General features: G+C 45.6%; 1 protein-coding gene across 5 annotated transcripts in view; it reads right to left on the bottom strand.

Moving 5' to 3' along the window:
* The window catches only part of nfrkb (nuclear factor related to kappaB binding protein), a 112,279-nt gene that overhangs the window by 27,252 nt on the left and 61,176 nt on the right, over positions 1–23,851 (bottom strand). For all 5 annotated transcript variants that reach the window (XM_078426997.1, XM_078426994.1, XM_078426995.1 and 2 more), the window contains exons 18-22: positions 20,940–21,063; positions 17,109–17,188; positions 13,347–13,555; positions 7,652–7,916; positions 1,325–1,522 (exon numbers count right to left, since the gene is read on the bottom strand). In XM_078426997.1, the coding sequence (XP_078283123.1) occupies positions 1,325–1,522; positions 7,652–7,916; positions 13,347–13,555; positions 17,109–17,188; positions 20,940–21,063 (876 nt within the window). The remainder of the gene's footprint in view (positions 1–1,324; positions 1,523–7,651; positions 7,917–13,346; positions 13,556–17,108; positions 17,189–20,939; positions 21,064–23,851) is intronic.

Here is a 23,851-nt window from a genome sequence, read left to right as displayed (position 1 = left end):
ACATGGTATAGGAGGCAGAGGTGATATTGGAAGGATGTTTTTCTGCTGAGGCTTGGTTTATCGCAGGGATCAGTGCTATGACATACATTAGCAACTTGGATGTAAACGTAGGACGCAGGATTTGTAAGTTTGCTGACGAGGTGAAAGGTTGGCGTTGTGGATGGCGAGAAAGGCTGTCAAAGGTTACAGCAAAATCAAGATCAAATGGAAAGTTGGGTGGAGCGTCGGCAGATGGAATTTAATCCGGACAAATGTGGGGAGAGGCATTTTGGGAAGTCAAATAGGGGGAGGGCTCATATAGTGAACGGTAAGACAGTAAGAAATATTGATGAACAGAGGGATCTTGGGGTTCATCCACAGTTCCCTGAATGTGGCAGCACAGGCACGAGGGGTAGTGAAGAGGGGCAGCACAGGTAGTGAAGAGGGGACGTAGCAGCACAGGTAGTGAAGAGGGGCAGCACAGGCACGAGGGGTAGTGAAGAGGGGCAGCACAGGTAGTGAAGAGGGGCAGCACAGGCACGAGGGGTAGTGAAGAGGGGCAGCACAGGTAGTGAAGAGGGGCAGCACAGGCACGAGGGGTAGTGAAGAGGGGACGTAGCATTCCACAATCCAGGAATTTAATGCCCTCCTTTCAGCACCATCTCTCCAACCATATATTTGTCTGACCTATCCTCCCATTACTCTATTCCATGCTACGACATGGCAACAGAAGTCATTTAGAGATTACAACTTTGGAGATCCTGTATGATAAGTTAATTGAATAAACAAAAAGTAAAGGATCACATAAAATAGGTTGCCACAAACAAAAAGGGAGATTCTCCCTTAGTGAGAATCTAATGAACTAGTTAACGTCAGAACGTGCAGGGTTGGAGAAGGTTAAATTTCAAGAGCACAACCTTCATAAAGTCTTGAGGGAAAATGGTGACGAGGCGAAAGGAAAATAAATTTGAAGGAGTATATCATATGAAAAAGAGATAGTTAAGAAAAAAGTAAGACAGAATAGAAACTAAATGGTAATCTGTGTGCGGAGGTGTCACCAACACAATGGAAGTATTTTTACTTAGATGATGGTGGGGTGTGAAACACTTGCTTGAAAGGTGTGGAGACAGGAACCTTCATCACATTTAAGCATACATGAGAGAGCACTGCATTCTACAAGCTGACGACCTTGAGGTGCTCAGTGGGATGAACTGGCCATCTCTTTCTCGGTTGGCACAGACGCAATGGGATTCCTCGTGTCAGAAACACCCCTGATTCTCAGGTTCCATTGGCCAACAATGTCAAACAAAGCAGCCAGGCCAGGGCATGTTCAGTCCATGCTCACCTGCCTCATGATGCTCTGACCAGCCACGTTCTGGAGGATGGTGGTGGCGGAGCTCGACGCAGCACTGTTGAGTGTGCTGGACACCGTCTTGGAAGCCGTGCTGATTCCAGCCATTGTTAGGTTTGCTTTTGTGGAACTTTGCTGGATGTGAACAGTGCTGATCCCCGACTGTGCCTTCACTGGCACGCTCAGAATAGACTGCAAGAAGAAATGAGTGAGGAGTCAGTCAACTCATCTCCATCGAGAAACTCAGCCAAAACAGGAACATTAATTAAATCCACCTCCAGACCATCAACAGGGAATCCAATCTCACTCCAGGTCAACAAGCAACATTAAACACAGATTCCACCTGTATATTCCCCTAACGGATGATATTACATTTTAAATTCACTCATGGAACGCCAGAATCAATCTGGAGACACAAAAAAACGCAAAGTTAGTTTACTAAACAAAACACAAAATACTGGATTCCTTGTGACCAGAATCAACCTGTTTACTTAGAGGCTCCATTAAATGTGCAGGTTGCAAGTCCATAGCTCACAGAATATGGCAACACAGGTAGATTGAATAGTAAAGAAGGCATTCGCCTAGACTTACCTGATCTCCCGGTTACCAGACACTTTAATTCTCCTTCCCATTCCCTCTGACCTTTCTGTCCTTGGCCTCCTCCATTGTCAGAATGAGGCTAAACGCAAATTGGAGGAACAGCATATTTCGCTTGGACAGCTTACAGCCCCAGTGGTCTGAATATTGATTTCTCTAACTTCAAGTAACTCCTGCACTCCCTCTCTCTCCATCCCTACCCCACCCAAGTCAGACCAGGCTCCTGTTCTCACCTAGCAACAGCTAACAATGGCCTGTTTCCTTTATCATCGTTACTTTTTTACATATCTTTCATTCATTTGTTCTTAATCTCTCTACATCACTGTCGAATCTCTCATTTCCCTTTCCCCTGACTGGTCTGAAGAAGGGTCTCGACCCGAAACGTCATCCATTCCTTCTCTCCTCAGGGGAGTAAGAGGCAACCGTGGCTGACAAGGGACATTAGGGATGGAATAAAACTAAAAGTAAAGATGTATAACAAAGCAAAGCGTAGCCGGAAGCCAGAGGATTGGGAAACTTTCATAGAACAACAGAAGGTAACAAAACAGGTAATACGGGCTGAAAAGATGAAGTACAAGGGGAAGCTGACCAAGAATATAAAGAAGACAGTAAAAGCTTCTTTAGATATGTTAAGGAAAAAAGAGTAGCAAAGTCAAATGTGGGTCCCTTGAAGGCAGACACGGGTGAAATTATTATGGATAACAAGGAAATGGCAGAAGAGTTGAACAGGTACTTCGGATCTGTCTTCACTAAGAAAGACACTAAAAATCTCCCAGATGTATTGGAGGACAGAGGATCTAGGGGGGTAGAGGAACAGAAATAAATTTTCGTTAGGCGAGAAATAGTATTGGGTAGACTAATGGGACTGAAGGATGATAAATCCCCTGGGCCTGATGGTCTGCATCCCAGGGTTCTCAGGGAGGTGGCTCTAGAAATAGTGGACGCATTGGTGATCATTTTCCAATGTTCAATAGATTCAGAATCAGTTCCTGTGGATTGGAGGATAGGTAATGTTATCCCACTTTTCAAGAAAGGAGCGAGAGAGAAAACAGGGAATTACAGACCAGTTAGCCTGACTTTGGTGGTGGGAAAGATGCTGGAGTCAATTATTAAAGAGGTAATAACGGTGCATTTGGATAGCAATAAAAGGGTAAATCCAAGTCAGCATGGATTTATGAAAGGGAAATCATGCTTGACTAATCTTCTGGAATTTTTTGAGGATGTGACAAGTAAAATGGATGAAGGGGAGCCAGTGGATGTAGTGTATCTAGACTTTCAGAAAGCCGTTGATAAGGTCCCGCACGGGAGATTGGTGACTAAAATTAGAACACATGGTATTGGGGGTAGGGTGTTGACATGGATAGAAAAATGGGGTACTGATTGAGAATGATTGAATGGTCACATTGAATGGCGGTGCTGGCTCGAAGGGCCGAATGGCCTACTCCTGCACCTATTGTCTATTGTCTAAAATTGGTTGGCAGACAGGAAGCAAAGAGTAGGAGTAAACGGGTCCTTTTCAGAATGGCAGGCAGTGGCGAGTGGAGTGCCGCAAGGCTCAGTGTTGGGACCGCAACTGTTTAATATATATTTTAATGATTTGGAAGAGGGAATTAGAAGCAACACTAGCAAGTTTGCGGATGACACAAAGCAGGGTGGCAGTGTAAACTGTGAAGAGGATGTTAGGAGGTTGCAGGGTGACCTGGACAGGTTGAGTGAATGGGCAGATGCAGCATAATATAGATAAATGTAAGGCTATCCACTTTGGCCGCAAAAACAAAGAGGCAGATTATTTTCTCAATGGAGTTAGGTTAGGTAAGGTGGAGGTGCAGCGAGACCTGGGTGTCCTTGTACACCAGTCACTGAAAGTTGGTGTGCAGGTACAGCAGGCAGTGAAGAAAGCTAATGGAATGTTGGCCTTCATAACAAGAGGATTTCAGTACAGGAGTATAAGAAGTATAAGAAAATAACTGCAGATGCTGGTACAAATCGAAGGTATTTATTCACAAAATGCTGGAGTAACTCAGCAGGTCAGGCAGCATCTCGGGAGAGAAGGAATGGGTGCCGTTTCGGGTCGAGACCCTTCTTCTGACTGATGTCAGGGGGGCGGGACAAAGGAAGGATATAGGTGGAGACAGGAAGATAGAGGGAGATCTGGGAAGGAGGAGGGGAAGAGAGGGACAGAGGAACTATCTAAAGTTGGAGAAGTCGATGTTCATACCACTGGGCTGCAAGCTGCCCAGGCGAAATATGAGGTGCTGTTCCTCCAATTTCCGGTGGGCCTCACTATGGCACTGGAGGAGGTCCATGACAGAAAGGTCAGACTGGGAATGGGAGGGGGAGTTGAAGTGCTCGGCCACCGGGAGATCAGTTTGGCCAACGCGGACCGAGCGCAACTGTTGAGCGAAGCGATCGCCGAGCCTGCACTTGGTTTCGCCGATGTAAATAAGTTGACATCTAGAGCAGCGGATGCAATAGATGAGGTTGGAGGAGGTGCAGGTGAATCTCTGTCTCACCTGGAAAGACTGTTTGGGTCGTCTCACCTGGAAAGACTGTTTGGGTCGTCTCACCTAGAAAGACTGTTTGGGTCAAACAGGAGTAAAGAGGTTCTTCTGCAGTTGTATAGGGCCCTGGTAAGACCACATCTGGAGTATTGTATACAGTTTTGGTCTCCTAATTTGAGGAAGGACATCCTTGTAATTGGGGCAGTGCAGCGTAGGTTCACGAGATTGATCCCTGGGATGGCGGGACTGTCATATGAGGAAAGATTGAAAAGACTAGGCTTGTATTCACTGGAGTTTAGAAGGATGAGAGGGGATCTTATAGAAACATATAAAATTATAAAAGGACTGGACAAGCTCGATGCAGGAAAAATGTTCCCAATGTTGGGCAAGTTCATAACCAGGGGACACTGTCTTAGAATAAAGGGGAGGCCATTTAAAACTGAGGTGAGAAAAAACCTTTCCACCCAAAGAGTTGTGGATTTGTAGAATTCTCTGCCACAGAGGGCAGTGGAAGCCAAATCACTGGATTGCTTTAAGAGAGAGTTAGATAGAGCTCTAGGGGCTAGTGGAATCGAGGGATATGGGGAGAAGGTAGGCACGGATTATTGATTGGGGACGATCAGCCATGATCACAATGAATGGCGGTGCTGTCTCGAAGGGCCAAATGGCCTCCTCCTGCACCTATTTTCTATGTTTCTATGCTGTCTGACCCGTTGAGTTACTCCAGCATTTTGTGTCTATCTTCGATTTAAACCAGCATCTGCAGTTCCTTTCTAGGCATTTGGTATGCTCACCTTCAAAGCCAAGGCATTGAGTATGAGTTGGGACATGATGTTGCACCGTACCAATCATTGACCACATTGGGAATATTGTTTACTGTTCTGGTTGCCACATTACAGGAGAATGTGGTAACAACAGACAAGGCAGCAAAGGGTGTTACCTGGATTGGAGGGTTGTTGTTATAAGGAGACTGGACAGGCTGGGTTTATTCCCCCCAGAACATAGTAGGCCGAGGTAAGGCTTTGAACAGATGTATAAAATTATGAGAACCGATCAGAAAGGTAGTTGGTCTTTTTCCAAGGCTGGGGAGTCTAGAACTATGGGTTTAAGGTGTGAAGTGAGAAGTTTAAAGGGGATCAGAGATTGCTGATTACCTGGAATGAACAGAGTGGAGGTGATGGAGGCAGGTACAATATTTAAAAGGTTGTTGCACAGGTACTTGGATAGGAAATGTGTAGAAGGTTACAGGCCTAATGTGTGATGTGCAGCTAGGCATCACGGTCAGCATGGACAAGACAATTTTATGCTTATTGTCTGATTGACCAATCTAGTCACACAGGGTTTCGTTCTCTGAGTACTTTGCTACATTTCTCGACACACATAATGGGTAATTCCTGAGTGGAAAAGGGCAGGACCTATACCCTTGAAAACCCGCACGGTCACAGGAAGAACATATAAACTGTATAGACAGCACCTTTGGTCAGGGTCAAACCCAGGTCTCTGGCACTGTATGGCAGCAACTCTTCTGCTGCATCGTTGTAATCTTACAGCAGTGAAGGGCTGAATGGCCAGTTTCTGCTTGTTTCGTGTTATGCCAGGAGGCGAGCGAGGTTCCACCCTTGTCTTTGCCACCTGTGTGAACTGCCCGGCGTTGTGAGGCAGGTCTCCCTGCCTGAAGCTTGGCTACACCTTACTGGCTGATGCTGGATACAGAGACAGTGAGGACCATTCTTCGTCTGGACAAGGGAAGCGCAGGCAGGTGGGATCTGTGGACCACGATGCCTGAAGGTTGGAACTGTGAACCGTGACTCATGGGATCCAGGGAGCAAACTGGATACCGAGTGTGTAGGAAAGAACTGCAGGTGCTGGTTTAAATCCAAGATAGACACAAAATGCTGGAGTAACTCAGCAGTAACAGGCAGCACCTCTGGAGAGCAGGAATGGCTGACGTTTTGGGTCAAGACCCTTCTTCAGACTGAACTGGCTTATCGAAGCAGAGGAAGGCTGTTTTTTTCCCACCAGAGGCCTGTGTCTTGGGGTGTGCCTCAGGGATCGGTGCTGGGTCCATTTTATTTGTGGTTTAGATCAACGATTTGGATGAGAATGTACAAGGGAAAATCACTAGTTTTGCAGATAACACTCATGTAGGTGGTACCATAGACAATGAAGATTGTTATCAAGAATTAGTGGATCTTAATCAGCTGGGTAAGTGGGCCGAGGAATGGCAAATGGAGTGCAATTCAGATAAGGGTGAGTTGTGGCATTTCTGGAAGTTATAGACAATAGACAACAGGTGCAGGAGTAGGCCATTCGGCCCTTCGAGCCGTTCCTGCCTTCTCCCCATACCCCCTGACTCCACTATCCTTAAGAGCTCTATCTAGCTCTCTCTTGAATGCATTCAGAGAATTGGCCTCCACTGCCTCAGAGAATTCCACAGATTTACAACTCAGTTAAACCAAAACAGGACCTTCACAGTGAATGGCAGGGCCCTGGGGAGTGCTGTGGTGCAGAGGGATCTGAGAGTATAATACATGGTCCCTGAAAGTGACATCACACGTGTACAGCAGGGTGGTGACGGGGGTGTCTGGCACACTGGCCTTCATTAGTCAGGTGTTCCGGGTATAGACGTTTGGTTACAGTTGTTCAAGACATTGGTGAGACCGCACCTGGAGTATTGTGTTCGGTTCTGGACATTGGTGAGATCGCACCTGGAGTATTGTGTTCGGTTCTGTTCACCCTGCCACAGAAAAGCTGCCATTAAGCTGCAGAGATTAACGAGAATGTTGCCAAGACTCGAGAGACTAAGCTGCAGGGATCGGACACAAACTTTATTCCTTGGAGACAGGAAGCAGAGTGGTTGTCTGAAAAGCTGTATAAAACCACGAGGGAAATAGATAGTGTGAATGTACATGTTTTTTCCCCAGGGTAGGGGAAATGAAGAACTAGAGGACAAAGGTTAAAGGTGAGAAATTTAACAGGAACCTGAGGGGCAATTTTTTCACACAAAGGGTGGTGGGTATATGTAACGAACCGCCAGAGGAGTTTGTTGAGGCAGGTACTGTAACAATGTTGACATGACACTTGGGACATGTACGTAAAGGAAAGGTTTAGAGGGACAACCGGGGGCAAATGGGATCAGCTTAGATGGGGCATCTTGGTTGGAGTGAAGGGCCTGTTTCCGTGCTATGAGTGTGCTGGGGCTCCTGGTCTTGCTGCTTCTTACCTGAGGTAGCACTTTAGTGTGAGCAGAGGCGGTGACGGTGGGCAGCCGGATCTGGTGCTGGTGTTGCTGCACTTGCTGTACCACAGAGGGTGGGTGTGCGGCCGAGGCCAGGCCATGCTGGGCGGTGACTACCCGCACCTGGGGAACGGTTGCAGTCACTGAGTGAGACAGCACCTGAGCCTGGGGCCCAGTGTGAAGTCCTGGCTGTGATCCAGATAGAAGGTTCCCAAGCTGTGGCATTGAGGGCGAGGACATCAGCAAAACACTGCAAACAAAATCAAACCCTTCTTACAACATCTGTAAACATCAGCAGCTCAATCACCAACTCATTCAATATTTACACCAGCACCATTCATCCTCTCTTCCAATATTGATCCTTGCCTTTATGTAACACCTTCAATGAGAGCACCCATCAACACTTAACAAGATGCCACAAATAGCACCATGTACATCCGTGTTAGTGATTCAGGTTGAAGATCTAACAACCAAAGAGAACTCCCTTAACTCGATCCTAACAGGTCAAGGGGAATCTTGTTCCCTTTGGGGAAAGCAGACCAGCTCATCACCCCTTCAAACTCCAGGAATGTTAGGGAGAGTGCCTCCTACATTTCACCAGGCTTCAGCTGGGAGATTATCTTGCTGTTTACAGAATGTTAACAGACATAAAACTTGGAATATACATATTTATTGATGGAAAAAGTCTGCAGCAAAGTATGTGAAGATTAGAATATCCTGCTGACCACATTTTATTTTTGATGCAAAGACTTCTGAATGCTGCCATTCCAGAATGCGATATCCTGCTGTCTTCAAACTATTTCTGCAGATATAATCTTCTTTCACGACATTATTGCAGAATGGAATACTTTGTAGTAAATATTGTGTACATAAGTCGGATCTCACATCAGGTCATTGACCTGAAAGGTTAACATTGTTTTTCTCCACAGATGCTGCCTGACCAGTTGAGCATTACCTGCATTTCCACCTTCAGATTTTTCAATTTCAGGTTCCATGGTGTACTGTTTATTTATTCTAATAGGAGGAAATATCCTATTTCACAGAATTTCTGAGGACTATTTCCGACTGTACAAAATTAATTTGGCAATGGCTATACGCTGCTTTAAATCCACTATATCAGTGCAAGCTTTCATGCTGGTTTACACATTACAATTCTTACATTCTTGATTACATTATTACCAAAGATACTAGAGGAACAAAATAGACCACTCCGTTAAAATCGCCTATACTAAAGTGTAGTACACAAAGGAGCCATTTTAGTAGGCAAAACCCGCCGTTCGCTCTGCCTCTCGCAGTGTAATCAGTGTTTTGGGGAACAGTATGTGTGATGATACCATTAAAATGCACAATATATCTCATCTATTAATTCACAGATTTTTGTTATTTTTCTATTTAAATGTTTCTGCAAGTTTCTGTCTACTAAAATGGCGCCATGGTGTACTACGGTTTTTAGGGTTGAGTGGTCTATCTTGTTCCTCTAGTATCTTTGATTATTACATTGTGGTACGGGTGTCAGAGGTTATGGGGAGAAGGCAAGAGAACAGGGTTGAGAGAAAAAGATAGATCAACCATGATTGAATGGTGGAGTAGACTTGATGGACCGAATGGCCTAATTCTGCTCCTATCTCTTACGAACATGACATTAAGCTGTAAATACATTATTTCAGAGGAGACAAACTGAGGTATATAACGTTCTACTCTGTATACAATATTTTCAGGAGAAGTATAATGGGAGAGATTCTTCAGCCTTACATCAACCACCACACTTAAAGACTAAAGTTAAGACTGCAGTACAGAAGGTAATTAGATAATGGGTCACAAACCTCATCAGGACAATACCAATATTATTTTAAATGGATCTTTGAAGTTCGTGGCAAGGCACCTGGACCAACTTCACCACGACAACAAACCATAAAGCAATGGATTAACAATACCAGATTGACAAATGGGGAGCAGAGGCATCTATAATGATGGCGGGCCCTGTTGGAGATAATACTTCATCAGCCATTCCCCAGCGCTGAACAGAACATGGGTTGGTTTCACACTAACTGTTGAGAAACAACGTCCAAAGGAAGTGTGCACCAGAAATGACAAAATACCACCAGACTTTATGAAGGTAGTGGGAAGCCTTATACCCAATGCCAGAGCTTCCCTCCTGCTGGAGAAATCTGCTGGAGGAAGTCAGGTACTATAACAAGGACACATCGATAATTACTCTTTCTATACATCTTGAGTTTATTGGAAGGGAAGAGATGAAAGGACAGGTGTTGCACGTCATCTACAAGGTGCAACTCCTGTTCCTGTTCAATTCTTCCCGTCTACTGTTCTGTATTCAGTGTTGACAATGCAGTCTTCTCATTGGAGAAACCCAACTCAGACTGGGTGACCACTTTGCAGAGCACCTGCTTTCAGCCGACAGGAGTGATCCGGAACTTCCTGTTGTCTGCCACTTTCGTTCCCCATTTTACTCTTGCTTTGACCTTTCTCAGTATCTCTCTTTGGATCCTTGACTTCCTCATCGGCAGACCTCAATCCGTGCGGATTGGTAACAACATCTCCTCCTCACTGACCATCAACACAGGTGCACCGCAGGGCTGCGTGCTTAGTCCCCTACTCTTCTGTCCTTACAGTGTGGCTAACCACACCTCCAATGCTACCTAGAAATTTGCTGACTGCTCCACTGTGGTTCACCAAATCACCAATGGTGATGAGTTAGAAGAGAGATAGAACTCCAGGTTGAGTGGCACCACAACAACAACCTCTCGCTCAACATCAACAAGACTAGGAACTGATCGTTGACTTTCGAAAAGGGGGAGTCGGGAGAGCTGATTGCAGTTTTCATTGGTGGGTCAGCAGTGGAGAAGCTTGGCAGTTTCATATTCCTGGGTGTTAACATCTTATTGACCTGTCCTGGGCCCAGCACAGAGATTAATCACAAAGAAGTTGCATCATTGCATGTCTCCGAATACTCCAATAAACCTTTGCACACATACTGTGGAAAGTATCTGACTGGTTGCATCACGGGGCTGGTACAGCAATTCCAACGCACAGGAACACAAGAGATGGTATAGTGGTGGGCCCAGCCCGGCCCATCACATGCACAGCCCTCCCCACTATCAGAAGCACCTACGTGAGGCAATGCCTCAAGAAGGCAGCACCTAACAATGATCCCCATCATCCCCTCGTCTCATGCCCTCTTCTCCCTGCTACCATTGGACAAGAGGTACAGAAGCCTGCAGTTCCACTCCACCAGTTTCAAGAACAGCGACTCTCCTATAACCATAAACCCATGGAACCCTTGACAATGGAACACTATCTACCTCTTAGAATAGACCACCTCTTGCACTACTTTGTATTTGCTATTTTTCGTCAGTTATGTTTTGTGTGCAAATGTCTTTTTTCCTTTAGGATTGCATGCATTATTTATGTATAATTTGTTTGTGTGTTGTCTGAGTCTATATACTTGATGTTGCAGCCAAGAGTTTCATGTACCTGTACCTTCACCAAATGTCTGTGTGCAACAACAAACTTGAACTGACAACCTGTGGCCTGCACTGTCAGTATGAGGACCAGCTGAAGCTTGAGAAACACCTTCCATATGGGCATGGTGAAGCCTTCCAGACAATAGCAAAGCTAACTAGCTTTCTCCAACTGTATCAGAACAGGGCTTTCGCTGAGTTAGATCATCTATCTGCAACATTGGCTCAGTTTTTCTTACAAGAAATCAGATAATCTACCATATACAAACAAAATTCACAAGTGGGTACACACCTGCATGCATGTTGCTTCTAGGAAAGGGATTATCTTGCTATTTGCACATTTTATACTATTTCAGGGCTTTGGTCTCAGAAAACACTTTATTTTACAGGGACTGGAGTTTAATCCAAGCAAGTGTGAGGTGTTGCACTGTGGGAGGTCGGATGTAAGTGAAAAGGATACAATTAGTGACAGAGATCCTTAACAGCATTGATGTACAGAGGATCTTGGGGTACAAAACCATATCTCCCTGAAAGTGACAACACATAGATAGAGCGATGACGAAGGCTTATGGTATGCTTGACTTCATTGGTCAGGGCACTGAGTATGAGAGTTCGGAAGTCATGAGGCAGCTTTATGGGACTTTGTTTAGGCTGCATTTGGAGTATTTATGCGGTCACCCAATTACAGGAAAGATGTGGATGCTTTAGAAAGGATGCAGAGGTGGTTTATAGACAATAGACAATAGGTGCAGGAGGAGGCCATTCGGCCCTTCGAGCCAGCACCGCCATTCAATGTGATCATGGCTGATCATTCTCAATCAGTACCCCGTTCCTGCCTTCTCCCCATACCCCCTGACTCCGTTATCCTTAAGAGCTATCCAGTTTACCAGAATGAGGTCTGGATTAGGTGGTATTATCCACAGGGAGAGGTTGGACAAACTTGGATTTTTTTCTCTAAATACTGGAGGTTGAGGGGAGGCCTGACAGAAGTATATTAAATTATGTGAGGTATAGAAAGGGTAGATAATCAGAACCTTTTTCCCCAGGGTTCAAATATCAAATACTAGAGGGCATAGCTTTAAGCTCGAAGGGGCAAAGTTTTAAGGGGACGTGATGGTTTTTTGTACCCAGAGGGTGGCAGCCTGCAGTTAACACCCTTTAATTCTGCATTCTGGTAAATCTCTTCTGCACTCTCCACATTCTTACTGTAGGGGCAACCAGAACTGCACACAATACTCCAAATGCAGCCCAACCAAAGTCCGAAAAAGCTGCAACATGACTTCTTGACTCTTATACTTAATGCTCTAATCAATGAAAGCAGGTATACCACCCGCCTTCTTTACCACTCTCTCTCTTTGTGTTGCCCATAGCGGGAAGCTATTGGCCTGGACCCCTATCCCTCTGCACATCAATGTTATTAACTGTATACGTTCCCCTTACATTTGATGTCCCAAAGAGCAATATCTCACACTTGCTCACGTGTCAGGTAGTCAGGGTGTTAGAGGTTATGGGGAGATGGCAGGAGAATGGGGTTAGAAGGGAGAGTTAGATCAGCCATGATTGAATGGCGGAGTAGACTTAATGGGTCAAATGGTCTAGACATTCAATGCCATTTGCCATTTTTCTGTAGCCGATCTATATCCCATTATATACTTTGACAGCCTTCAGCTCTGTCCGCAACTCCAGCAATTGTGGTGTTATCTGCAAACTTACTAACTGCCCCATCTAGATTTATGCCTAAGTCATTTATATATCTCACAAACAAAAATCCAAGCACAGATCCCTCCATTAGTCACCTACAGCCAGAATAACCCCCTTTCACCACAACCCTCTGTCTTCTGTGAGTATTCACATTATTTCTAATACTAATTATTGATTCTGCCTTAACTTAAAGGCAGAAAATGCATCTTCAGGCCAGTTTGAGACTTCAGCTTCAGGGGAGAGCAGAAAACCAAGGACAGGGAGAGAAGAATTTTGTACAGATTGCAGGTTAGAGGGAATATGAGACATTAACAGTATGAAATGTCCTTCCTTGGCTATCTTCATGAGATACAACAGTGTTGGATAGTCACTGTAATGTGAAGACCTACGTTATCATGTAATACTTGTCCACCCACCCCATCGTACAGTCAATGTTTTCTGCAAGTATTCAGCAACAGGATTTGATTGTTTTGTGAAACTAGTGGTTTTGAGTAACTGACCTTTGAGCAGGTTTGGCCAGCTCTGGTGCACTGGTGGTGGTGATTTTGCTGCCATCTACGGCTGCCAGCGGTGAGGTGGGTGTAGCCGGCAATGTCGGGGTGACTGGAGTCACAGGTGTGTGGGGCAAGCTGGAGTCTGCCAATACCTGGGGCCCCAGAGACTGCTCACACAGAGGAAGCTTCGATGTACTCTCCTTACACAAGGACTTCTAGAAAAACCAAACACAACGTTAAAATCCATTCAACCCTATGGGGATGTAGAAAGCATGTAGTGCTGCTGTCTGCTCACATGTGGTGTTCCTCACTCAGTCTACTGATCTTCACTGAGTTATTTACCCGTTGACAGGCAAGGTTCTCAGGGTGCTGTCTGTAAGGAGTTTGTACATTTTGCCCATGACCTGCGTGGGTTTTCTACGGGAGCACCAGTTTCCTACCTTAGTCAAAAGACATGCAGGTTTGTACGTTAATTGGCTTGGTAAAATTATAAATTGTCCCTAGTGTGTGCAGGATAGTGTAAGTGTGCGTTGCTCGCTGGTCGGCGACGACTCAGTGGACCGAAGGGCCTGTTTCTGCGCTGTGTCTTGAAACTAATTCTGTTTGAGGCTTCAAAACTCACTCCTAAATTATGCTCTGCTGTGCAGAAAAATATTGTTCATAACCTTCAGAACTGGCTTGTGCAAAGTGGGAAAGAAATTCAAAGCTAATGAGGAAGAAATGGTGGAAAATGCCAGTAAATAAAACAAGCCAACAGAGATATTTATGGACTTCATGGATAATCGAGGGAAAATGCTTAACAGAATCATAAGCTTAATTGACAAGTTCCATTGGTTCTGATGAGAGAACAACATATAATTCCTTCAAATTCTTGTAGGCAATAATATAATGGGATAAAGTATGTGAGTAATTTGAAATAAGATGAGGCAAATTAACATAATAGAGAGAAACAAATGACTTTGAACCCACAGTTGCCAAATTGTTCAATGTCTTGGTTGGTCCAAATCCAACTAACAGTGATTGATTGCTGTGATCATTTATTAACCATTATCATTGCAACATGCAAAGGCAAGAACAGTGAAAGATCCAGGTGGAGCCAGGGCACGTCACAGGTCAGGTTTTATGATCAATGAAAATCTGAGTCATTATTCCCAAATATTTTGCTAACATCAAAAATGGACAAATAATTGTTCACTCACGAAGTACTTATCCATATCACCACAGGTTGAAACTCTGCTGGAAACAATTGAATTCAGGATGTAGTCAGTTTTGTGAATGCTATGATTTCCAGATGGGTCTGTCATGAGATTAACTTCCTCTGACAAAAAATGTGGAGATTTCAGCCTTGAAACGTCCACCCCTCTCCAGCTCACTTTGTGGTGAGCTCCAGATTTCTGTAAAGCAGTTTCCTGTTTTAACTCCTCAACAATCTACTCTAATTGTTGCTCTTAATCTACTCTAATTACCCCTTTACACTTGATTTCTCATCTGAGGAGTTTCTACTGTTGAAATGTTTCAGTCAAGATTATGAATATCTCAATTAGATCATGTTTTGTTTGTATATTGAAGGAAATAAAAGCTAGCCTGTCTTCATAACTTAATCCTCTCGGTCCCTGATACCACTCTGGCGACTATTAATTAATCCTGAATTGTAGTGCCTGAACCTAAACGCAGTTCTCTGAAAGGGATTTAGCCAAGACCTATAAAACTTGGGCACTAGGGGCTAGGCACTAGGTGGTACAGCAGTAGAGTTGCTGCCTTACAGCGCCAGAGACCCGGGTTCGATCCTGACTACGGGTGCTGTCTGTACGGAGTTTGTACGGTGAGTGTCCAGCTTCAAGTTTCTGGGCACTCACATTTCGGAGGACCTAACATGGTCCAATAACACTGCTGCGCTGGTCAAGAAGGCACAGCAACGACTGTTCTACCAAAGAACACTGAAGAAGTCTGGTCTACCCCAACAGCTGCTGACGACCTTCTACCGCTGCACTATAGAGAGCATCCTAACACATGGCATCCCTGTGTGGTACCTCAGCTGCACGGAGGCAGAGAGGAAAGCTCTTCAGCGGGTAGTCCATAGAGTTCAGAGGACCATCGGAACACAGCTACCAGCCTTGGAGGGCATTTACAACACACGATGCCTCAGAAAAACCACCAGCATCCACAAAGACTCTTCACACCCCTGCAACAGTCTGTTCGAACTTCTACCATCGGGCAGACGATACAAGGCCTTCTACTCCCGCACCTCCAGAACAGCTTCATCCCCAGGGCCATAGCTGCTATGAACCGGTCCTGCTGAGCCGGATGGTCACATCGCACAGTGAACCGGCACAGATCTACTTGCACTTTATTCTGTTTTAAAACTGTTCTAATTTGTTTCATTGGGTTGTTTAAATTAATACTGACTAGCTAATTAAATTATTGCATCGTATGGGAGGCACATTCCCAATCTCGTAGTACCCCTGTACAATGACAATAAAGATATATTGTATTGTATTATATTGTTCCCCCCATGACCTGCCTGGGTTTTCCCCGGGAGCTTCGGTTTCCTCACACACACCAAAGACGTACAGATTTGTAGGTTAATTGGCTTGGTAAAATTGTAAATTGTCCCAAGTGTGGGTAGGATAGTGTTAATTTGTAGGTAAGTGTTAATGTTCTCTGGTTTGTTTTATGTGGGGGGTGGGGGGTGGGGGAGGGGGTCGGGGGAAACTTTTTTCAATCTCTTACCTTGCCGGAGATGCGACTGTTTTCTGGATCGTATCTCCGGTCGCTCTGTGGCCTAACATTATGGAGCTGGCGGCCTTGCTCGAGACCGACTTTGAGCCCCACCGTGGGGCCATGGACTTAACATCGGAGCTTGTGATCCCATGCCTGGGATTGATGCTCCAACCACGGCCTGCGAATTTCAACATCGAGGAGCTCGCAGTCACGTGTAGAGACTGATGTCAGGAAGCTCCAAGCCGCACACGGTTCAACCAGCCCCGACCCAGGGTCCGATCGCCTGGCGCGGGGGAGCTGAGTCCCCCCAATGCGGGAGCTTCATCGCCCCGACACGGAGGGCTCCACCGCCAGCTGCGGGGTCCAAGATCGCCCCGATGGAACAAATGGTTCAGGTCTCCTGATCCGCCGCTGCAGTTATACAGCTGTACAGCATTAAAGCAGACTCTTTGGCCACACATCCATGCTGACATTGCTGGGATCTGGGCAATTGCAAGTTGGGCCTGCATTTGGCCCAAAGGCCTCTAAACCCATGCTATCCATATACCTATCCAAATATCTGTTAACAATTGTAAATTGAATCCACTTCTATAGCTTCCCCAGGCAGCTCATTTTAGATACGAACCACCCTCTTGAGTGAAAATGTTGCCCCTGAGGTTCCTCATAGATCTCTCACTTTCAGCCTGTGTCCTCTGGTTTTAGAATGCTCTGCCAAGGGATACGAAGCTGAGGGGTGACATTATAGGTGCTCCTCAGCTTACGATGGGGTTCCATTCCGAGAAACCAAAAGTATCGTAAATCGAAAAGCGTTGAAAACCCGCGATCACGTGACCGGAAGCGAGCAGTGATCACGTGACCGGAAGCAGGCGTCGATCACGTGACCGGAAGCAAGCAGCGGTCGCGTGACCGGAAGCGGACCATCGTCACTTTATCTACACCCCCTCATGATCCTGTAAACTTTAATAATGTCATCCCTCAGCCCCCTATGCTCCAAACAATATGCTCCCAACAATATGCTCCCGGCCTGAAACAGCTTATAATACTCACGATCTTGGTGGTCAGCTTGGGTTTCTGTTGCAAGGCCTTCTTGGCTTTCGCCGCTGCAGCCTGGGCCTGGTGGATGCGCTCTGAAATATCCAAACCAAGTGTGGGTTATAGCTCAGGACAAATCAGCAGCTTGCCCCCCCAGTACAGCCTCCCCCCATCCAGTACAGGCTGCCCCCCCAGTACAGGCCGCACCCCCCCCCAGTACAGCCTGCCCCCCCCAGCCCTGGCCCCTCCTATCTCTGCCCTACTCTCCCAGCCCCAATCCTGGCTCCGACCCCCCCACCACTCCACCCCTGGCCCCGAGTCCTATTGGTCTGGGGAGTCGGGGATGGGGAAGTCAGGGCATAACCACATCATTTATTTTCACAGTGAGGAACTATACAGATTATACATGGAAAAATCAGTTTGTAGTGGGTGCGGTCACCGCAGTAATCAGGCCAGACGCCAGGTGAGTAATTAATAACTTTATTACCTGTGGTATCAAACATCGCACTCAAGAAGAACGTGAGTCGACACACCCAAACCCTTTATAGTCCCAGACCACCTGACCCAAGGGGACTGACCCAGGAAGTGACCTAATCCCTCCCGTCCACTGAGTGCCGAGTGGAATGACCAAGGGAGTGGCCTAGCCCCCGGGTGCCGCCACAAGTTCAACATGATATAGTATTTGTTGGTTAACGAAGGCAGTTCAAAGTGTAGCAAATAGCACATCAACAATCACTGAAGCCAGGCTCTCTCAAACTATTATTTATTGCAATATTTTTAGGTAAAGGCTTATTCAGCCTGTTTTTGAAAATGCCTTGCATTTGCACTGGTCACATCTGTTTGACAATTAGACGGTGTTCTATTAGGCAACCTGGTCTTGTAGCAGTGATTTTTTTGTTGCAGCTAGGGGGAAGCAGTTCATCTCTCTGGTCCCGACTACATTGAATACAACCCTGGGCACTGGAAGGTAATTCCTGTGTGGCCCTGTCTCAGGTGCTCCATACTCCTCTCCTCTGGCAGCACTCCCATATCTGGCCTCGCAGTGCTCCAATCACCACTGGGCTCTTTGCTACAATTTTCCTTTTTGAATTTTTTTTCCCACCTGAACCACCCAATTAAAGAAAAAAATAGAAGAATAAAAAGATTAAAACACAGGCCGAAGTTGTGGGACCCGCCCCCTCCCCTGACATCTGTCTGAGGAAGGGTCTCGACCCGAAACGTCACCCATTCCTTCTCTCCAGAGATGCTGCCTGACCCACTGAGTGACTCCAGCATTTTGTGTCTACCTTCAATTTAAACCAGCAGCTGCAGTTGTTTTTCCTACTGGAGTTGTGAGATATCCAAGAGTGGTGGGATTGGAGAACTTGACAGAGATAGGCTGGGGCGGGCAGGGAAGTTTTAAATCTCCCAGCCCAGAACCAGTGCCAGTGAGTGAGCACAGGAAGAGGAGAGGAAACACAATGAGACAGAACTCACAGTGTGCACAGTGTAAACATAGTCACCTCAATGAGTGTTTGGAGAACACACTGGGCGGTGACCTAAAAGAAAAATATATATATACCACCATTTACAGCCACAGCATCCACCAGTGCTTTCATATCTTCTTGAGTCATAGAGCCACATGGCACAGAAACAGGCCCTACAGCCCAAGCTGACCACGATGCCCCATCTAAGTTCGTCCCATTTGCATGACAGGCCTCTAAATATTCCCATCCATGTATCTGTCCAAATGTTGTTATTGTACCTGCCTCCACTACCATCTCTGGCATCTCATTCCATATACCCATCCCCTCTGTGTGAAAAGGTTGTCCCTCATGTTCTTTGTAAATCTTTCCCCTCTGACCTTAAACCTATGACCTTTAGTTCTTGATTCCCTGACTTTGGGAAAAGGACTCTGCATTCACCCCATCTATCCCCATCATGATCTTATACACCTCCATAAGATCACCACTCAGCCTCCTGTGCTCCAAGGATTGAAGTCCTACCCTTGCCCAACCTCTCTCCCTCTGAGCTCCTCCTAACCTCCTCTACTGTGAATATAAATAAAATTTAAAATACTGGGAAAGTAGGGGTCAGAGTTAAAAACGTGAAGTGATTAGTACTAGTCAAGAGAAAGTACCCAGGAAATTAATGGGACCTAAAATTTCCTGGACCTGATATTTTTTTTCATTTGACCTGGAAGAGGTGGCTGAAAATCCAATGAATACGTTCATGAACAATCTTACAACATTTCTTGATTGTAAGAACGTTCAATCTACTGGAAATGACCCAGTGGATTGAGCATGGAAAATGCAGCACCACTATTCAAGTGAGAAAGGAAAAGAAAATGGGACTTGCAGACTAGACATCCCAATGGCAGCTCTCGGGAAGTTAGTCATCGAGTCATACAGTATGGAAACAGGCCCTGTGGTCTAATTCCCCCCACCGACCAAGATGCCCCATCTAAGATAGTCCCATTTGCCCATGTTTGGCCTCTATCCTTCTAAACCATGTATCTGTCCAAGTTGCTGGCAGTCAGCCTGAAGGCAGCTCTCGGGACGTTGCTGGGAAATACATTGCAGCAGCAGGTGGAGCAGTGTTGGGAAATGTAACGTTACTAGGTTTGGCATGAATGGAAAACAACAGTGAGATATGTAAACACTGGCGGACAGAGCTCAGAGGGTGTGGGAAATATATTTGCAGAGATAAGAAATATTTAGAATAGCAACTGGTGCAAAGGTCTTTATTACAAAGGGATTTAAGAGAAGAATGACAAAGTCTTGCTAATATCTTGTAGAAGGTTCGGTGAGTCTGCACCTGTAGCACCTCTCCGGGTTTAATCTCTTTATCTGTGTCTGGATACACTTGAAGGAGTGCAAGGCAGGTTAAATAGATTGATGGTGGATTGAGGAGTTTGTCCAAGAAGGAAGAATGAAGACCTTTTTACTCTGGAGTTTTGAAGAATGAGAGAGGATATAAATGACAAGGTTCAGAGAGGGAATTACATTGTAGATAGGCAGTAGCCACAAAAAGCTGGTAACTCAGCAGGTCAGGCAGCTTCTCTGGAGAGAAGGAAGGACCCACCCCCTCCCCTAACATCAGTCTGAAGAAGGGTCTCGACCCGAAACGTCACCCATTCCTTCTCTCCAGAGATGCTACCTGACCCGCTGAGTTACTCCAGCTTTTTGTGTCTACCTTTGATTTTAACCAGCATCTGCATATATATTTTTTCCTATATATTGTAGATAGACCTTATTTCAATTGTACAGTCTTAAAATGAAAGATAGTTCCTGGGTGAGGGGTCAGTTGTTTAGGACTGAGATGAGAAGAAATTTCTTCAAACAGGTTATTGGATCTTTGTATTTCACTAGCTATGGGGAACAAATACTTTGTATATATTCAAAGCATAGGTTGACAAATGTTTAGACCCCAAGGCAAGTGGACAGGACAGCGATTGAGATGGTCAGCCTGAAACTGAATGATAGAACAGGCTCCAGAGCCCAAAGCTCCTGCTGCTGATGCTCAAGTCCACAATAACCACAGAGCTAACAACTTGAGGCTAACAACTTGAAAGCTTATTTTGAAAAGGGACATGGGCCATTTCTACCTTTGTTGTTGCCTCATCTTCCCTTTCAGTTTTCTCCAGAGGCACTCATCCATGGAACACACCTTTTACCAGAGGCCAGAAGACATGTTTGCTCATGATTCAGTATTTGACTACAGGTTCACCTGTGCTGTGCCAGGTATAAACCTCCCTCTCCAGAAGGTGAAGCACACTGATGGGTTTCCGAGGTTTGAACATGGCAAAGTGAAATCTGTTCATCAGAGGAACAGCCATCATCATCAGTATCGTCACAGTAGACTCACCAAACTCCTCCTCACTCCGGTTCCGGTGCAGATAGATCCACAACTTGCGCCCAATGTCGTACTTCACACATGGGTCTTTCTCATAATGCAGTCTGTCCAGAGCTCCACTCACAACGGTGTTAATCTGCAAGGCACATGCCGGTTACGTTCATAAGTGATAGGAGCAGAATTAGGCCATTCGGCCCATCAAGTCTACTCCGCCATTCAATCATGGCTGATCTATCTTTTCCTCTCAACTCCATTCTCCTGCCTTCTCTCCATAATCTCCGACACCTGCGCTAATCAAGAATCTATCAATCTCCACCTTAAAAATGTTCACTGACGGCCTCCACAGCCTTCTGTGGCAATGAATTCACTGTAGATTCACCACGCTCTGACTAAGGAAATTCCCCGTCATCTTCTTTCTAAAGGTATGTCCTTTTATTCTGAGGCTATGACCTCCCACAAGTGGAAACATCCTCTCCACATCCACTATTCGGTTCGAATGAAGTTCCCCTTCATCCTTCTAAACTCCAGTGGCAGTGCCGTCAAACGCTCACCATCTGTCAGGTGGAGGGAGTTAGAGTTTAAAGGATGAGTTACCAACTGTGGCAACTATGTATGATCCGTCAAAAGGCACGTGGGTCAAACACTACCTGCCTAAGGATCCTAGCATTTGAAAGCCAGCTGTAGGTTGTTTCATTCCACACTACCCTCATCTGCAGAGGCACAAACTCCGTGACTTCCTCACTGCAATGGTTCCCCCATTTTTGGGTGGCAGTGATCTAGAGGAATGGATTTACAACCTACAGACCCACGTTCAATGGCAGATGTGGAACTTAGTTTCAGTTAATCAAAACTATTCTCAGTAAAGATTGTCCAAATTCCTGATTCATTTGTGCTTTTCCTGGAACAAATCTGGTTTGTGACCCCCTCACTATGAACATCCGGGAAGGTCTTGGCCAAAAACTCAAATGGACCAACGCACAAATACTTGTAGCATGTAAGAGGCTAGATCTCCCGTGAATCAGAACTCCCACCACGTGTAAGGCACAACCCGGGATTATACATGACTTGGACATAAAGGGAGATGGGTTGGTTGGTATGTTTGCAGATGACAACAAGATGGCTGGGTCATAGACTGCGAGGAAGGCTGTCAAGGTATACAGTAGGGAATAGATCAGTTCCAGTAATGAATGAATGAATACGTTTATTGGCCAAGTATGTACACATACAAGGAATGTGCCTTGGTGCTCAATGGGTGGAGAAATGGCAGATGGAGTTTTATCCGAGGAAGTACAAGGCATTGCACTGTGCAAAGTTGAATGTAAGGGGAAAATATACAATTAATGGGATGACCCTGACGAGTACTGATGTATCTTGGGATCCAAGTTAATAACTTTGTGTGAATGGCAATAACAGTAGATGGAGTGGTAAAGAAGACTGTGGAATGCTTGCCTTCATTGGGCAGGACATTGACTATAAGAGTTTTAGTGCAGCTTTATAGGGCTTTAGTTAGGCTGCATTTGGAGTATTGCACGCATTTCCTGTTGCCCCAAAACAGGAAGGATGTGAAGACTTTCGAAAGGACGCTGGGAAGTGTAACCAGAATGATGCCTGGACTAGAGGTTGTTAACTACAAGGCGAGTTTTGACAGACTTGGATTGTTTTTTCTGGAACACTGGAGGTTGAGGAGAGACCTGATAGAAGTATATTAAATTTTGGGAGGCATAGATAAGGTAGACAATCAGAACCTTTCTTCCAGAATAGTAATATCAAATACTAGACCGCAGAGCTTTAAGGGGAGGGGCGCAACATTTAAAGGAGACTAGACCAAGTGGACCCGTTGGGCCCAAACCTCTCCTGCATTGGTGCAGCACCCTCTCCCTCCCCCTCCCATCTCTTCCCCCTTCCCCCTCCCCTCCCCCCACTCCATTCCCCTCAACCCCCCTTATCCTCCCTCCTTCCCTTCCTTGGAGATAGATTTAATCTTTAAAATGTGAATAGATTTCAATGAAACTTCTTCCATTAGCACCACAGAGACGACAGTGAATAAGGTGGGCCTAAAATTGTTGCGCTATAGTTCAGGAACAAACAAACAAACAAGAGTTTTAGTATATAGAATGTGCAACACGTTTTTTTTAACAGAGTTTGGTAGGTCCTAGAAAGCACTGCCAGGGGTGAAGGTGGAGGTAGATATGATAGAGATTTTTAAGAGGCTTTAGGAAAGATACATGGATATGCAGGGAATGGATTCTGTGCAGGCAGGTAATTTATCTTGGCATCATATTTGGCACAGACATTGTAGCCGAAGGGCCTGTTCTTAGATAATAGACAATAGGTGCAGGAGTAGGCCATTCGGGCCTTCGAGCCAGCACCACCATTCAATGTGATCATGGCTGATCATTCTCAATCAGTACCCTATTCCTGCCTTCTCCCCATACCACCTGACTCCCCTATCCTTAAGAGCTCTATCTAGCTCTCTCTTGAAAGCATTCAGAGAATTGGCCTCCACTGTCTTCTGAGGCAGAGAATTCCACAGATTTACAACTCTCTGACTGAAAAAGTTTTTCCTCATCTCCGTTCTAAATGGCCTGCCACTTATTCTTAAACTGTGGCCCCTGGTTCTGGACTCCCCCAACATTGGGAATATGTTTCCTGACTCCAACGTGGCCAACCCCTTAATAATCTTATATGTTTCAGTAAGATCCCCTCTCATCCTTCTAAATTCCAGTGTATATAAGCCTAGTCGCTCCAGTCTTTCAGCATACGACAGTCCCGCCATTCCGGGAATTAACCTAGTGAACCTACGCTGCACGCCCTCAATAGCAAGAATATCCTTCCTCAAATTTGGAGACGAAAACTGCACACAGTACTCCAGGTGCGGTTTCACTAGGACCCTGTACAACTGCAGAAGTACCTCTTTGCTCCTA

The sequence above is a fragment of the Rhinoraja longicauda genome, chromosome 32 (assembly GCF_053455715.1).
Source record: "Rhinoraja longicauda isolate Sanriku21f chromosome 32, sRhiLon1.1, whole genome shotgun sequence".
Lineage (NCBI taxonomy): Eukaryota > Metazoa > Chordata > Chondrichthyes > Rajiformes > Arhynchobatidae > Rhinoraja > Rhinoraja longicauda.
This window is presented reverse-complemented; position numbering and strand designations above follow the sequence as displayed.